We start from the raw sequence: 17,284 nt of genomic DNA, 5'->3' as shown, positions 1-17,284 counted from the left end.
TTGCTATAAATATTGCAATTAATTTACCGAATCTTTCTCCATAATTTATATATAATTAACTTATTACAAATAAGAATACTATATTGATAGATCCAAATAAACATGAAATTATTAAAACAACAGAAAATACAAGATAAAACAATAATCTTAAAAAAGTAGATTTAGAACAGACAGACAGACAGACAGACAGACAGACAGACAGACAGACAGACAGACAGACAGACAGACAGACAGACTAAAGGTAACTAACTCATTTTTTGTTTATTAGTATAAGCAACTTGGCAGAAAAATATACTTTGCATCCAAATTCTAACTAAGAAGAATGATAGATAATAACCATAACTAATTTTTCTTAGATGGTAATTACAAAGTGCCAAAAGGATGGAATTAACTCCTTATATTTTTAATAAAAGATAAATAGATAAATAAATAAACAAATTTATACATACCTGTTTATCATATTCTAATGACTGGATAGTCATAAAAATTATATTAGAGTGCTAGAGCAGAGTGTAAAATTAAAATTAAATAGTTACTTAAAGTAGATTGATAAATACGCATTTTTACCTGTGATTTTGGTATTATTTTTTATTTTTAAATTTATTCTACTTTTCATTATTTTAAAAAAAAAGAAAAGACGCCTTATAATTCTCTTAAGCTAGAGTTTCCAAACTGCTATATCTTTGGTTGTCTCTCTCTATCATCTATCTTAAAATCTACGGAGAAGAGCTGCAATTAAAGGACTCAAAAATTTAAAAGCTTAACAGTACTTTTTAACTAATATCATAGCTTTTACAGCTCAGTTTTCTCCCACTTGAGAGTCTTGAAAAATTATTTCATGTCATCAAAGATTAGTTTTAATAAACTATGGAATAAGATTTATTAGCTTACTATAAAAGAATTGGTTAAAAGAATCAAATTTTAATCTGTAAATGATTAACTATTACAGAAAAAGGCATCTTATGGATTATTTTGAAACTAGTAATAATGGGGTAGAGGCATTTATTTCATTCTGTATTACTATCAACACTTAAATATGTATATTAAATTTTATTTAAACTATATTTAAATGATAATTTATTATAGAACAATAGACCTTATTTAAAAGATTTTATTTATGCTTTAGTGACGATTGAATAAGACAAAGCTAATATGTAGCTTAATAAATAGTATAATGAGAAAAACAATTATATTAATAGTTTACATCATGAAAAATATTTAAAACAATTATTTAATTAATAATTTAAACTTAAATAATAAAGAAATTTAGATTTTTAGAAGATTAAAGAAGAATTTTCAAATAAAAATTTAGATGAAATAATTAATAAATATATTTTTATTGTAGATAAGAAATTGTAAGTCGAGTAATTTTTTTATTTTTCAATTATAATTGTATATTAATTGAGAATTTAATTTAGAGAAAATTTTTATGATGAACTTAAAGAAGAAGATTTTAAGTAGGTAAAGTGGGTAAGCATGTTTAAGAGGATGAAAAAATAAACTTTTGAAAAAAATTTTCATTCTTAAATAAAAATTCTCTTTAAACTAAAGTGTATAACCAACTGTGTTAATAAAAATATTTAATAATTATTAATAGTATATAACCCAAATTTCACATTTATATGTAATGCATAAGCATAATCAATTATCTTAAATAATAATAGTTAATTTAATATATATCTTTAAATATGAAAATATATTTATTATATTACTTATTTATTTCTTTCACAAATATAAAACATAAAGTAGTTTTACAATTTATTATTTTTTTATATATATTATATATAAGCATCATGGGGATTTATTTTATTTCATCTCTCAATGTGATGGTCTTTTTTATTTTTCTTATTATTCTCTAGTCTTTAACTTCTTTTTTATTAAAATTTTAAATCAGAATTATCACTAAAACACCTTCTATTTTAACTTTTATCTATAAACCATTTAATTATTTAATCTTCAATATCTTAAAAATAATAATACTCTATTTACCTTTTCAAGTCTTTGTAGTCTATTCTCCTTTCTTTGGTAAAATTTTCGATTATATCTATAGCAGTCTTTTTTAATCTTTCTTTTTCTATTTTAATTTCTTCCTCCAATATATTAGTAATATTTAATTCAATAATTCATAAAATTCTTTGTCATAATCTTCCTCATTATCACAGTTAATAAAAGATTTTAGTGGTTCTGAAATTATATTCGAACATAGTCCCTATTTTATTAATAACCTCTACGTTGTTTAACTCCCCATCCATTGTTTTCATATAAATACCCTTCCTTTTTTTCTTTTTTGGGTATAATTTAAATTTATTTTCATCTTTTTTTTCTCTTTTTTTTTCTTTTGAATTATTACAAGGTTTTTCTCTATAATAGAATTACCGTTCTTTCTCTTTTTTTCGAACATGAGAAATTGATATTTTGTAGGGGGGAAAAAATTTAATTTTGATTTTGGAGTTTTTTTAACCATTGATGAAAGTTTTTTTATATGAAGAAATAGGGTAATTACAAAAAAATTATTTTACTATTATGTCTAATATCAAATAGAAAGGGTTAATTTGATATTATTAATAATTTATCTATACTAAAATAGAAAGTGTTTATTTGATCTCATAAATATTTAAAAAAATTCTTTTGCCAAAAAATATGTTTATACTTATTAACTATTAAAATAGAATAATTAAAGTAAAAACATTATCTAATAAAGTTAATTGAGGATTATTAAAAGATAGTTTTTGGTATCTTACATTTGAAATTAAGTCTAGTCAATTTTTAAAAATAAATAAATCAATTTATTAGCAAAAATATTGAAAAAGATATATTTAAGATGTGAGAATAATTTATGATTAAATAAGCAGTAGTTAGTTATGATGAAACTTTTCTAAAGCTCTTCTTCTCTCCTATTCAATTATATAATTTTCTTTAACTTATATCATTTATCTTAATGATTAAAACAAAACTCTGATAATCAATCAACATTACTACTGAAGCTTTACTTATTAGATTTTACCGTTTAAATGCTATAAATTTTATAAAATTTTTTAAATTACCAATAAAATACTTTTTCTATAATATACTTAAAATAAAATTTTTTATTTTATAATCTGCATAGTTTCAACATGAAGATTTGTTTTAGTTATAGACGATTTAACAGTTCTCTACACTTTAAAATATCCTTAATTCTTAATAAAGTCAAATTTGTTGAGAGAGATGGAGCAATTTCAATTATTTAGTATTTTTTTTAATCAACTTTGATCTGCTACAACTTCATCCATTTGCATCTTAACTAATTTTTTAATATGTAATGATTTACTTTTTTCAAATTTAGATAGTATAATTTTTTTTTAATTTTAGAAAATATTATGCTGAAAAAAATATTTTTTAAGCTTTACAAAATAGTCTGTCAATTAAATTTATTTTGTTGTATAAAAATAAAAAATGCATGAAAAATTAATAACTTATTGATTGATATGTCAGAAAGATCTAGTGATAACGAATAATAAAGGAATAAAGATACTAAAAATAACTTTTTAAAAATTGTGTTGCTATATAATTACCTAAGTGTATGAATTATAAAGATTTAATAATATAAAACATTATAAATAAAAAATTATTTTATGATTAGTTTTATGTTATTGGTAAATTTGATAGATTGATATTTTTTATTATATCTTGTTTAAAGCATTAATGAAAATGTTTATTTATGAAGAAATAGGGTAATTAGAGAAAATTTCTTTTACTATATATCTAATATAAAATAAAAAGTGTTAATTTGATCTCTTTAAAATATGATCAGAAAAAAAAATAGATAATATTTATTTAATCTCATAAATATTTTTTTAAATTGTTTTGCCTAAAAATTTGTTTATACTTATTTTATATTAAAAAAGAATAATTAAAGTAAAAATGTTATCTGATAAAGTAAAATAAAGATTATTAATTTATTTAAAGATTTCTTTTGGTATCTTTATAATTATGTTCGTAATTTAATATGTACATCTCATTTTCATAAAAAAATCTATTTTATCCTTTGAAAGCAAATATAGATTTTTTAGCAAAAATCTTGAAAAAAGATACATTTAAGATATAAGAATAATTTAAGATTAAATGAGCTGTAATTATGATGAAACTCTTCTAAATGAATATAAAATAACCATTTATAATAAGGATTAAGAGGATTAAATTAATATAGCTGGAAATTCACTTATACCTCTATAAGATTAATTTGAGAAAATACATATAATCAAAGTTTGCTATAAAATTGATTATTTTATGAATTTTGTTTATCTAAATCAGCAATAATAATAATAATAATAATAATAATAGAAGAATATTTCTAGCTACGATTGCTAATATAATGGTTTATCTTTTTAGCTTAATCAAAAAACATAAAAATGCCCTATCTCTGATATTAAATTTTCAAAAGAAAAAAACATTGAAAATTATGAAAAAATGCCAATTGAATTTAAAGATAATTTTAGCTTTTTTATAAAAAGAAATGATAGTAATTCTACTCCTTTAGTAGGATTATTTCTTTAAAAAGATGAATTTTATGGATTGAGAAAAACTGATCTTACATTTGACTCAGTTAGCTTATGTAAATTTGATTAATATACACTTTTATGTGAACAAAATCAATTAGAATTAGCTCAATATTCTCTTTAATTAGAAAATCAAATACCTTATACTCCTTTTTGCAGTTTTAATTATGAAGAGTTTAATTAAAATAGTAATTATTTCGTAGCTATAGCTTTTATAGGGCTTGTTTTTTGTTTTTTATCTCCTATATAAATTTTTGCATTAGATTGGAAAGATTAATATCCTTTTGGATTTGCTAGCATAATATATATGATAATTCATGAATACTGCGCTTATAATACTTTATCAAGTTGCCTTAATAGCATTGGGTGGAGTTGCTTACTTGAAAGTCCTTTGAAAAGTGAACTTTAATGGATAGATAGTTATGTTAGCTATTTTGAAATTAAAATAGCTTTTTCATTTTGTTTTTTAGTAGCATGTTTTGTTGCTATTAAACTTATAAAAAAAGCTTGAGATATATTAAAATTAAATAAATAATTTTAAATATATATACCATCTTCGTTGACAAATAAGAAAAAAGTTATAAAAAAGAAAAAATTGCGTATAAGGAGATATTAGAAGGTTGATTAAAAGGAATAAATATTTAAAAATGATTAATATCATAATAATTATAATATATTATTATTTTTGTTTAAACATAAATTTTTTTTGTTTTATACATTTTTTTAAATAAAATTAAAATTAAAATGTCTTTTTCTGTTTTTTATTTAATAATTACTAATTATGAGGTTAAAAATCATAAGAATTGTTTTAATTTTATATCAGATTTGAGTAATAATTAGATTATTAATATTAATAATTAGTACTTAGTATAAAATGAGCCATTCATTATTAACTAATGGTAAACCACCATAAATTCTATCTGTGTCTTATTTGGATTTCAATATTAAATTTTTAGTTCCATATTTTTCATATGTATTTTAATTATTAAATATAATTATTTATAATATTATTTGTAAAATATTATAAAATATTTAAAAGTCCACTTTGTAGCATCACATGCTTATTTATTTCAATATATATTAACTAATACTAATTACTAAAGCTCTACTTCTCTCCTATTTATTTATTTAATATTCTTTAATTTATATGATCTTAATGATAAAATAAAACTTTCATTAATAATTAATGAACATTATTACTCTTTAAGCTTTAGTTATTAGGTTTTATCATATAAAATTTTTAAAATTATCAAGGAAATAATTTTTCTTTTTACTTAAAATTAATTTTTTTATTTAATTTCAACATTAAGATTATTTTTTGTTATAGATGGTTTAACAGTTCTCTAAAATTTAATATTACTTATCCTAAATTCAAAATAGAGTCAAATATTTTGCTAGAGATGGAGCTATTTTAAAAACTAATTATTTTTTAAAAATAATTTTGATCTGTTACAACTTCATTCTTTCAAATTTAACTAATTTTATTATATTTAGTGATTTTTTTCAAATTTAGATGATAGTGCAATTTTTTTTAACATTAGAAAATATTATACTGACTCAAAGTATTTTTTAAGTTTTATAAAATAGTCTGATAAATTCTGTTTTATAATAATGAATAATTAGTAAATTATTGATCGATTGATAGATAAGAGAGATATAATGATACTGAATAATTAGGGAATAAAGATACACTAAAAATAACTTTTTAAAAAATTGTGTTACTGAATATGTGCCTCAGTGCATGAATTAATTATAAATATCTAATAATAAAATACTATACAAATAAAAAATAATTTTATTTAATAATTTTTTATAATAAGTTTTAAATTCTAGATAGATTTGAGATTGATTGATATTTTTGATTATGGAGTTTTTTTAAAGATTGATGAAAATTTTAATATATGAAGAAATAGGGTATTAGAGAAAAATTCTTTTATTATTATATCTAATATCAATAGGAAGTGTTAATTTTATCACTTTAAAATATGATCAGAAAAAAAAATTGAAAGTGTTTATTTGATCTCATAAATATTTTTTAAAATTGTTTTGCCAAAAAATTTGTTTATACTTATTAAATATTAAAAAAGAATAATTAAAGTAAAAATGTTATCTAAGAAAGCTAAATAAAGATTATCAACTTATTCAAAAATATTTAAAGGTATCTTTATAATTATATACATACTTTTAAGTGGGTATTTTTGGTTTAAATTGATATAAACTAATATGGAAAGTAAATCATAATATATTAGGAAAAATCTTTAAAAAAGATATATTTAAGATGTGAGAATAATTTATGATTAAATGAGCTGTAATTATGATGAAAATATTCTAAATTATAATTATGGTGTTGATAAAATTAATACGGGGGGGGGGGGGTCACAGCAGGGACCCATTCATTTTTCAATGGAAAATTTTCATTCAAAAATGAATGGAAATAAAAAAAACAAAAAATCTCATTCATTTTTGAATGGAAATTTTTCATTCAAAATGAATGGGTCCCTGCTGTGACCCCCCCCCCATTAATACAGTTGAAATTTCACATATACCTCATCAAGATTAATTTTAGAAAATACATTTAATCAAAGTTTGCTATAAAATCAATTATTTTATGAATTTTTTATATCTAAATCAACAATAATAACAATATAAGAATGTTTCTAGCTACGATTGCTAATATAATGGCTTGTCTTTTTAGCTTAATCAAAAAACCTAAAAATGCCCTATCTCTGATATTAAATTTTCTAAAGAAAACTAAATTGAAAATTATGAAAAAATACCAATTGAAAATAGCGATAATTATAACTTTTTTATTAAAAGAGGTGATAGTAATTCTACTCCTTTAGTAGGATTATTTCTTTAAAAAGATGAATTTTATGGATTGAGAAAAACTGGTCTTACATTTGACTCAGTTAGCTTATGTAAATTTGATTAATATTCACTTTTATGTGAATAAAATCAATTGGAATTAGCTCAATATTCTCTTTAATTATAAAATCAAATACATTTTACTCCTTTATGCAGTTTTTATTCTGAAGAATTAAATTTTGGATTACTTTTTATTATTTATTGTTTCACTTTTTTTACTATTTTTGTTTGGCTTGAAATTAATGAAGTAGGATTTTTTAGTGTAATACTTATCATAGTTTGTAATTACTACAGTTATAATAATATATCAAGATGTGGGTGGAATTGCTTACTTGAAAGTCCTTTGAAAAGTGATCTTTAATGGATAGATGGTTATCTTAGCTATTTTGAAATAATAATACCTATATAATTCTGTTTTTTGGTAGCACATTTTGTTGCCATTAATTAAAAAAAAAGCTTGCTCTTTATTGATATTCAGCTACATTTACTTGATTTCATTAAATTTGAATTTTTTAAAGAAATTGTTAAAAATACTTAAATAGCTTATAAAGAATTTGAGTCTAACCCTATTTTTTTTCACTTAATTATCTCTCTATATATATATTATCACATACAACTCTGATAGTTGTATATGCATGCACTGTGTATTAGCCTTTTACAATTTGTTTCTATTAGTAAAAATATAACAAGTTAAATTTCAATTGGCCGGCCCCAGACCCAATCTAAAAAATTTAAAGTATGCCCCGTGGGGCAGTTTTGTAATTTTCTATTATATATTTTTATATAATAAAATTTAATTACTTTGTGAACTTTTCTTCTTTCTACTTAGCTTAACTCAGCTAAGAAGCCAATTAAATCAATTTAAATGTAAAATAATAAATGCCATTCACTTATCTAGTCGTTTCCAAACGACGAAATTTTTGAATGGCATATTGCTATATTATATCTAATATCAAATAGAAAGTGTTAATTTGATCTCTTTAATATGATCAGAAAAAAAATAGAAAGCGTTTATTTGATCTCATAAATATTTTTTAAAATTTGTTTTGCCAAAAAATTAGTTTATACTTATTAAATATTAAAAAAGAATAATTAAAGTGAAAATGTTATCTAATAAAGATAAATAATAATTATTAATTTATTTAAGCATAATTTTAGGTATCTTTATAATTATGAACATAATTTTAAATGGGTATCTTTTATTAATAAAGAGACCTTAAGAATTTTTTAAGATAAATAAATTTATTACCAAAAATATTTAAAAAAGATATATTTAAGATGTGAGAATAATTTATGATTAAATGAGCTGTAATTATGATGAAAATCTTCTAAATTATAATTATGGTGATAGTATACCTGAAAATTCACTTATTCCTCTTTAAGATTAATTTTAGAAAACACATATAATCAAAGTTTGCTATAAAATTGATTATTTTATGAATTTTGTTTATCTTAATCAACAATAATAATAATAGAAGAATTTTTCTAGCTATGATTGCTAATATAATGGCTTATCTTTCTAGCTTAATCAAAAAACATAAAAATGTCCTATCTCTGATATTAAATTTTCTAAAGAAAACCAAATTGAAAATTATGAAAAAATAGCAATTGAAAATAACGATAATTATAATTTTTTTATCAAAAGAAATGATAATAATTCTACTCCTTTAGTAGGATTATTTCTTTAAAAAGATGAATTAAAAGGATTGAGAAAAACTGATCTTATATTTGACTCAGTTAGCTTATGTAAATTTGATTAATATACACTTTTATGTGAACAATATCAATTAGAATTAGCTCAATATTCTCTTTAATTAGAAAATCAAATACCTTATACTCCTTTTTGCAGTTTAAACTATGAAGAATTTAGTTCATAAAAAGAAGATTTTCATATATTAATTTATATTTTAACATAATTAATTTTTTTCATTTTTCTTACTATCCTCTGTCTAGATAATAACTTTAAAGATATATATGCTGTTTAGGCATTACTTAATTATGGATTGTTTATCATAATATTTATGACAGTTTATAATTACTACTATTATAATTATTTATCAAGATACCTTAATAGCATTGGGTGGAGTTGCTTACTTGAAAGTCCTTTGAAAAGTGAACTTTAATGGATAGAGAGTTATGTTAGCTGTATTGAAATAATAATAGCTTTATAATTCTGTCTTTTTGTCATATGTTTTGTTGCTATTAAACTAATAGAAAAAGCTTGAGATATATTGACATTAAATTAATAATTTTAAATATATATACCATCTTCGTTGACAAAAAAGTTATAAAAAAGAAAAAATTGTGAGAAAGAAGATATTAGAGAACAAGTCCAGAACAAAAAAATTATTTTTAAATTTTTTATAAAAAAATAATTTATAGTGTATTATTCATATATTTTTTATATATGTATGTTATTAAATTTTTTAAATATTCAATAAATTTATATAAAATAAAGTTAAATAAGCTCAAATTTATTTAAATATAAAAATTTATTTTGATAAATTACTTAAAATAAAAATTAATTTCAAATTTGCTGGATAGCAAAACGATTTTTTTCTTTAAGTAATTATTAGTCTTCTAAATTGCTAATTAAATCGCTCATGTTATGATATTTATCTCTGTATTCTTTTGATTTAACTATCTTAATCTATGGCTACTAAGCGTTTCGAGGTGAAAAAGAAGAAAAACGCTTGGCTTTATTAAGGCCATTAATTAAATCTTCCTCTTATTCAAGTACTAAAAATTAAACAGATGAATCAACTTTCTATTTTTCTTCTAGAATAAATTTAATTTTTTAATGTTGATAGTTTTAAAAGTGGTCATCTGCATGCTAGTATTTAGATTATATTTTATTATTTATTAGCTTTATACCAAATTATGAAGAATTTTTAATGTTTAAATCACCTAATTATGCATTATTACCAGATTTTATAGATTAGTTAAGTTAATTAGGAAAGAAGTTGAATTGTGATTTTTAATTACTAATATTTGGACTATTTTCATTTGATTTAGGAATTTGTTTCATTGATGAAGCTTGAGATTTATTACCTACATCAAATGTTACTTTTATTGATTTGACATTCTATAATTTCTATTAAGATGATTGAGTTTGTTAATTATTTTGATTTAAGTCTTTGTTTGAGTTAATTTAAAGATGTAACGAGTGTTAAGATATTTGATTTTAACTTGTAATTGTGTTGTTAGAAGTAACATTTTTTTAAAGCTTCGTATTCAGCCAGTTATATTCTTTTTGTATCAAAGAATTTTATTTTTAAAAATAAATATTTTTTTAGTTTAGTATATTTAATATTTTTTATCTTTAATCATCCTCTTCTTCTTATTCTTCAGCGCTTTTCTGAGAAATAGAATCTTTTGAAAACATTTTCTATAAAAAATAAATTTTACTTTTTGAGTAAACTGTAGTGTAGAGGGAAGATCAGCTAGTTTAGCTCCTTTTTCATCTAAAAGCTGATTTATCTACTTAACTTGCTCAAATTAAGCTCTATGACGATAAGTTTATGCTTGCAGTTCATCATCTTTTTTTTTGGGCGCTAATTTAAGTTTGATTATTTCTCTTGCAAATTAAAGTGAACTTTATTTTTAATTAAAAATATGATTTACATAGATAATTTATATATTTTAATGCTTACCTATCTGAAGATAAATCGGAGTGTGAAGATATTACATCCATTGAGGGCATATCTTGGTTTCCTTTGAGGACTTTAAGTTTCATTTATTCACTATTTATAAGTTGCATGTTAAATTGCTCCCTAACTTTAATATCAATTTGCTTTTGCCTAGCAATAGACTCTTGTTTCATCTTCTCTATTTCTTAAATATAGTCTTTTGATTTAACAAATCTATCTATTGGATGAAAAATAACTTGCTTTCTAGTATCCTACAAGGAGCAATCCTTTAACTCTAGTTATTTTGATATTGCTGGAGAAACCTTCAATTATTAATCAATGATTTTTGTTTAAATTTTTTCACATTTTATTTAAAATATTTACATGATTTATATTAAATCTAAGACGAGCATAAGCAATGTCTCTACCTGAATTTTTAACTCTCAAAGAGGGACTTATGTTTTCATAAATATCATCCCCCTTTTGGTATCTAAAGTTTTTATCTTTTTTTCTTTATTTCATTATATCTAATAGAGGCTAGAAGTTTGTTTACTGTTAATTACCATTTATGTTATTAATTGAAGGAGAATTGTTTGATTAAATTGAACCACGTTAATTTTATTTTCCAGCTAAGAATGAACTTTTTCTGTTACGCTTTAGCGATGATTCTGATTCCATTAAGCTAGAATTATTTGAGCTATTGCTGCTAATATTTCTTATCATCTATAATCTACCTCCATATTTATTTGATTCTTTCTTTTTGCCAACCGATAATATTCTTTTAATGTTTTGATAAAAATTAATTTCATCAGCTGTTTTAGGTTCTGGTTTTTCTAAAAAATGCCCTAGAAAGTCTCTTCCCCTTTCTAACATTTTCTTTTTTTTCTAAATTTCTGTAAATTTTGTAGCTTTTTCATAATCAAGAAATTTAGAAGAAAAATATTTATCTATCGTTTGTTAAATGTAAAAATCTGTAGTAAGAACTCCATTTATTTCAAATATGACAAGGTGGTAGCAATCTAAAATCAATCTCATATTAAATTATTTTCGATCTTGAAAAAATATTTCGAACATCATCTTATGGCAGTTGTAGGTCATAATAAAGATTATTGGATTTAAAAACTCTTCTTTAGGCTTAGGGATGAGAGTATTTAGCAAGGTGTATTCTTGACTAATATAATCTTTAATTCCTTCTAAAACCTATTTATTATTTAAATGATAACAGCTAAGTAGAGGGGTTTTTTACTTAAAAAGCTTTAATATTTGAATGAGTTTACTTTAGGGTTGGAGGAGGTGTTAGGATATTTAATAGTAAGAATCATCCAAAATATCCATTAATTTAATTTTAAAGCAGCAGGTTGCATGCAAACTTTCTTAAATTTATCATATTGCTACTTATTTTCCCAATCTCTTAATACTTAATCTTAAAATAGTTCTTTCATTTAGTCTAAAATATTCAATTCAATAGGCAGCTCATTTACGTCAGAGACCTTTATGTCTTTTATACTTTGAAATTTTTATTTTTTTTTAATCTCTTCCTCTTCTTCGTTATACAGTCCCTTTTGTTTCAAATGAAAAATATGTATCTGCTCATAAGAGATGTGGATTTTGTCAATTTCTTTAAGAATCTGTTATTAATCAATGTCTTTTTGGATTTCTTTAATCTCTTCAATTTATCTTTTTTCTAATTCTTCCTTTTCTTACATTTTCTTTTGGAAAATGACATCTAGCTCCATAGAAATGTCACTTGACTCTGCTTTACTCACATCTAATTCTTAACTCATTAGGAATTAATTCGCTAAAAAATAATGTTCTACTTTTAACTCTACTTGTAATATCACTATTAAATTATAAACTATCTCATTGATTAATGAATTAATTATTTAACTTATTTTAGTAATAAGAGTATAAAATTGAATTAAAATAATAATTTTTTTATTTTAACAAAATGATTTTACTGAGTTTTCATCAATTAACTCGTAATTTAAAGAAAATTAATATTATCCCAATACAAAACTATTTTTATTATTTTTAGTTAAAACACGAAATATTTACAATTAAATATATATTAAATTAATATAAATATAAATTATCATCATTCTTAATCTTTAGATGTATTTTATAAATTAGTTGATGTGCTTAATCTTGCAGATGTATTACTTTCGTTATTAGATTATTCGATAGCATTTTTAACATTGATCGCTTCAATAATCTATCTTAATTTTTAGTAGCAAGATTGTGAGTTAATCTTACTATTAAACTAAGTATTTATAGATTTATCAACTTCTTCACATAATTTTTCGTTTAAATTATCTAATCCTGGTATTGGGAGATTTATAACTTAAATTTATATTTCGTTAAACCATTATTCTGGAGAAATTATAAATTTAACAAACTTGGAAGGAAATTGAGTTAACTTAAGTGTAAATGAAATTAGTTTAGTGGAAAGATTATAAGTGTAATTACTAAGTGAATAAATAGTTGAAATTATTTTTAATTATTTATAAAATTCTTCCAGTTCAGCTAATTTGTTGCCAATAAACTGCAATATTTCTATAATATTCCCATTCTGACTGATATAATTTTTAAATTTTGTATTCAAAGTATTCTCTGTGATTTTAGCAATATTTGAAGTAGACAACAGTTCTGTGTAAGAACTAAATTGCTTTTCTGTCTCTGCTATGCTAGACTATTCCTGAGTATTCATAAGAGTGTTTTCTTACGAATTAAAAATTGAATAGACTAACCCTTTTACAAAAACCAATAAAATCTTATCATCCTTTCTTTACTTAACTATTTGCAAAGAACATAAATATTTATTTAAAAATCTAAATGCAATCATATCTCCTTTGTTATTTTTGTCTCTAACTTTACCCAAGTATTCAAAACCAAAATAATTAATCATTATCTAGTAAGTTTACCAATATTAATTAAAATAAATATTATAAATTTTGTTTTCTTTTTAAATAACTCTATGATCGATCTCTTTCTCATTTTATTCTTCAGGTTATTATGGAAGTTCCAAATTTTTTCTTTTTTCATTAATTTAATCTTCTATTTTTTAGAGTTCCAATTCTTCCTTTTCAATTTATTCCTATTTTTATCTCAAAATGTTATCCAAAGCAATGTTTTAATTTGTTGTATTCTCCACTTTTTCTTCTAAGCTCTTGATTTTTAATTAATACGAATCACATAGTTGCTCCAAAAGTTCCTCTGATTTTTTTATGCTGTTTAAAATTTGATTATGACTTAGGGCGTTTTATCTTTAATTTTATCCATTTTCGTCTTAAATTTTAGCATCTAATTATTTATGATTGTTATTTGCTAGAATAGACTCTCTGAATTATTACAAATTTTTACTCTTTTTACCTGGAGTTAAAAAATTTAAAATAACTTTTTTTTCATAAGAATTTAAAGGCATTCTGACAACTAAATTTTCCAATTACCCTACTTCTTACTCTAAGTCGTCTGTATTATCTGTCTAAACCTCGTCTTTATCATTAAAATGCTTTTTCTTCATAGGCGTGCTTTTAATTGCTTCAAAATTACTCAATTCTTAACCCTATTAATTGGATTGATTGAAATTTTCTTTATTTTCAGATTATAATGATATACTATTTAAAATTTATTTCTCTTTACTATTTTTTTCAGCATTTACTTTGTTACTTTACTAAAATTATTAATTTATTGTATTTTTCTGTAAGATTTCTTTTGAATCTTTAGGAATTATTGATATTCTTTTTATCTCCTTTTAAACAGATGAATTTGGAATTATAGACTTAGATATAGACATCTTTTTTGGAGAAACTTGATCTTTTAAATTGATATTTTCACTATTAATCATTTTACTCAATTATAGTTTAACTTAATTTTTTTGTGATTAAATAGTTCCTTAATCATTTAAGATACTATTAGAGCTACTTAAAATACTTTTAGGTTTTTATTAGTTGATATTTTTATTGTTATTGTTGCTAATTTATTCAACTGGTTCATCTCCAAATAAATTTCCTGATTTAATTTCTTATATTCCTTCTCTTATTTTGACTTTCTTCTCACGTGCTATTTTAACCTAGCTATTTACGTGTCTGCTAAAATTTTCATCATCTTCTAAGTCGAAACTCAAATTCTTTAAATCGTTAACAAGAGGAGAAGGAGTAATCTATGCAGTTTATTTATATTAATTTTTTTCATCTATTTTATCTTATTTAGGAGGGTTTACTTCTGACAATCTATTAACTTTGTCTAAGTACTCAAGCAAGTAAGATGAGCTATCATTACCTGAATTTTTACTTTCATTGAAAGCATCATTTGCAAATCCTATGGAGAAAGGAAAATTCCTTTTTGATGAATCTAGTGAGTCTACATTAATTTATGAAAATTAATTATCAAAAATCATTTTATCCTATTTATTGTTTTTTTAACTTTCAAGTTTTTTCTCTTCTGCATCTTGGTTTTTCTTAGTTTCCGTTTTCCCTAAATCCTACAAAAAAAATTCACTAAGCCTTTTGAAATCTTATTTAGAATTATCTGCTTAATTATTAGTTTAATTGTCAATTTATTTAAAAGTAATCTAATTTTTTTCTAGTTGATGAACATTTTAAAATAGATTTTAATTGATATCATTTTTTTAAATATTTAAAAGATTCCCTTAATTTTAGTTTGAGTTGGATTCCTAAATTTTTGGTTAATTTGAATTTTAATTGTAATTTGTTTATTGATTAATTTAATTATGATTTTAAATTGTGTTTATATTAGATGAGTCTATTTTTTTTGAATTTTAAAATTATATCTAAATTTGATCGTTTAGAAAATTGATAGTATCTTTGTTATTTATTTAATTATTATTATTACTATTTTTGGCAAATTACTAATTTGAATAAGCAGTATTAAATAGCTAGTCTGTATTTTAATTACTAATTTAATTTTATATCTCCTAAATTGGTTACAGAATCTCACTATTATCATTTTATCTACCATCGCTGCTATCATTAAATAGTCCTGATAGTCTACTCATTCTATCAAGATTTTCTAAAAGATTCGAATCACTATCATTATTTAACTAAACATCTTCCTCCTGATAATTTGTCTTATTTTTAAAATAGTTTGCTGGTGAAGAAAGCCTTTTTTAGATGCCTTCAATGTGTTAATGATCATTTGAAATTCTTTTAAATACATTTTCTTAGTTATTGAAGCTTATCCTGCTCGGCAATAACATAGATTCATCATAAAAAGAATCATTTTCGTTTTTAAAATATATGCTAAGCCTATCGACTGTCTTAAATTATTTATCTTCTTTAGGATTTTGTTAAATCGCTGCTTTATTTATATTCTAAGCTGATTATAGTGAATCTTTATTTTTTTCATCTGTCAAATTACTTTAATCAATACTTCTACTTTTGTCACTGCCGCTTCTCAAACTCTGAGGAGAAACATCCCAGTTTTAATTTGCCTATCTATAATTTGCTAAATTAATAAATATTTAAATATGGAAATGAGTTACTCATTAAACCATCTTGTGTGTATTCCGCCCCAGCTAATTCTCTTTTTTGAATTGCTTTCTTCAATAAAATTGTTATTATAATTTATGTTAGAATTTCTTAAAGTTGATTTCTTTTTGCTTCCTCCTCCATCTTATTCGTATAAATAATTATTCATTTATGTTTAAACAAAAACCTTTATTATAATTTACAAATTTTAATTTTTAATTGCTTATTTATTTATGGCTAATAAACTTTTAAATTAATTTTTGAATTAAAAAAAATTTCCCGCTTTTTGATAAAATAAATGCATATAATTTGCATTAATATACTAAAAAAAATTTAAACATTTTAGAGCAGATATGAGTGAAATAAAATAAAATAAAATTTGGATATTTCTAAAATAGCTTAAAAATTGTAAAAACTTAAATCAACATTAAAAAATAAAAATAAAGTATGATTAAGGTACAAAATATTTGGGGTTGGGGTTGGGGTTGGGGTTGGGGGGGTTGGGGTTGGGGTTGGGGTTGGGGTTGGGGTTGGGGTTGGGGTTGGGGTTGGGGTTGGGGTTGGGGTTGGGGTTGGGGTTGGGGTTGGGGTTGGGGTTGGGGTTGGGGTTGGGGTTGGGGTTGGGGTTGGGGTTGGGGTTGGGGTTGGGGTTGGGGTTGGGGTTGGGGTTGGGGTTGGGGTTGGGGTTGGGGTTGGGGTTGGGGTTGGGGTTGGGGTTGGGGTTGGGGTTGGGGTTGGGGTTGGGGTTGGGGTTGGGGTTGGGGTTGGG

General features: G+C 22.6%; 7 protein-coding genes across 7 annotated transcripts; 4 read left to right on the top strand and 3 right to left on the bottom strand. All coding sequences in view use genetic code 6, as the record gives it.

Annotated features, from left to right (window-relative positions):
- Nucleotides 1-987: 987 nt before the first annotated feature.
- TTHERM_000670103 (hypothetical protein) lies at nucleotides 988-1,692 on the top strand (the record flags this gene model as incomplete). Its single annotated transcript, XM_012800661.1, has 2 exons — nucleotides 988-1,038; nucleotides 1,087-1,692. The coding sequence occupies 2 exons, from the start codon at nucleotides 988-990 to the stop codon at nucleotides 1,690-1,692; spliced, it is 657 nt and encodes a 218-aa protein (XP_012656115.1).
- A 119-nt stretch (nucleotides 1,693-1,811) lies between these two features.
- Nucleotides 1,812-2,464, bottom strand: TTHERM_00670100 (hypothetical protein; the record flags this gene model as incomplete). Its single annotated transcript, XM_001026331.1, has 4 exons — nucleotides 1,812-1,911; nucleotides 1,990-2,090; nucleotides 2,226-2,282; nucleotides 2,351-2,464. 4 exons carry the CDS (start codon nucleotides 2,462-2,464, stop codon nucleotides 1,812-1,814), a joined length of 372 nt encoding a protein of 123 aa, XP_001026331.1.
- Nucleotides 2,465-4,101: 1,637 nt separating this feature from the next.
- On the top strand, nucleotides 4,102-5,046 carry TTHERM_00670090 (transmembrane protein, putative; the record flags this gene model as incomplete). Its single annotated transcript, XM_001026330.1, has 1 exon — nucleotides 4,102-5,046. One exon carries the CDS (start codon nucleotides 4,102-4,104, stop codon nucleotides 5,044-5,046), a length of 945 nt encoding a protein of 314 aa, XP_001026330.1.
- A 2,722-nt stretch (nucleotides 5,047-7,768) lies between these two features.
- On the top strand, nucleotides 7,769-8,389 carry TTHERM_000669090 (transmembrane protein, putative; the record flags this gene model as incomplete). Its single annotated transcript, XM_012800660.1, has 1 exon — nucleotides 7,769-8,389. The coding sequence occupies one exon, from the start codon at nucleotides 7,769-7,771 to the stop codon at nucleotides 8,387-8,389; it is 621 nt and encodes a 206-aa protein (XP_012656114.1).
- Nucleotides 8,390-8,701: 312 nt separating this feature from the next.
- Nucleotides 8,702-9,625, top strand: TTHERM_00669080 (transmembrane protein, putative; the record flags this gene model as incomplete). Its single annotated transcript, XM_001026328.1, has 1 exon — nucleotides 8,702-9,625. The coding sequence occupies one exon, from the start codon at nucleotides 8,702-8,704 to the stop codon at nucleotides 9,623-9,625; it is 924 nt and encodes a 307-aa protein (XP_001026328.1).
- Nucleotides 9,626-9,927: 302 nt separating this feature from the next.
- On the bottom strand, nucleotides 9,928-12,813 carry TTHERM_00669070 (hypothetical protein; the record flags this gene model as incomplete). Its single annotated transcript, XM_001026327.1, has 5 exons — nucleotides 9,928-10,758; nucleotides 10,809-10,995; nucleotides 11,054-11,352; nucleotides 11,414-12,229; nucleotides 12,307-12,813. 5 exons carry the CDS (start codon nucleotides 12,811-12,813, stop codon nucleotides 9,928-9,930), a joined length of 2,640 nt encoding a protein of 879 aa, XP_001026327.1.
- Nucleotides 12,814-12,978: 165 nt separating this feature from the next.
- On the bottom strand, nucleotides 12,979-16,761 carry TTHERM_00669060 (hypothetical protein; the record flags this gene model as incomplete). Its single annotated transcript, XM_001026326.2, has 2 exons — nucleotides 12,979-16,482; nucleotides 16,530-16,761. Coding segments are annotated over 2 exons (3,588 nt in total), but the record flags the coding sequence as incomplete, so codon positions are not given.
- Between the last annotated feature and the right edge of the window lie 523 nt (nucleotides 16,762-17,284).

Source organism: Tetrahymena thermophila (genome assembly GCF_000189635.1).
Source record: "Tetrahymena thermophila SB210 genomic scaffold scf_8254028, whole genome shotgun sequence".
Lineage (NCBI taxonomy): Eukaryota > Ciliophora > Oligohymenophorea > Hymenostomatida > Tetrahymenidae > Tetrahymena > Tetrahymena thermophila.
The sequence above is the reverse complement of the archived record's forward strand: the minus strand, read 5'-3'. Positions and strand labels throughout refer to the sequence as shown.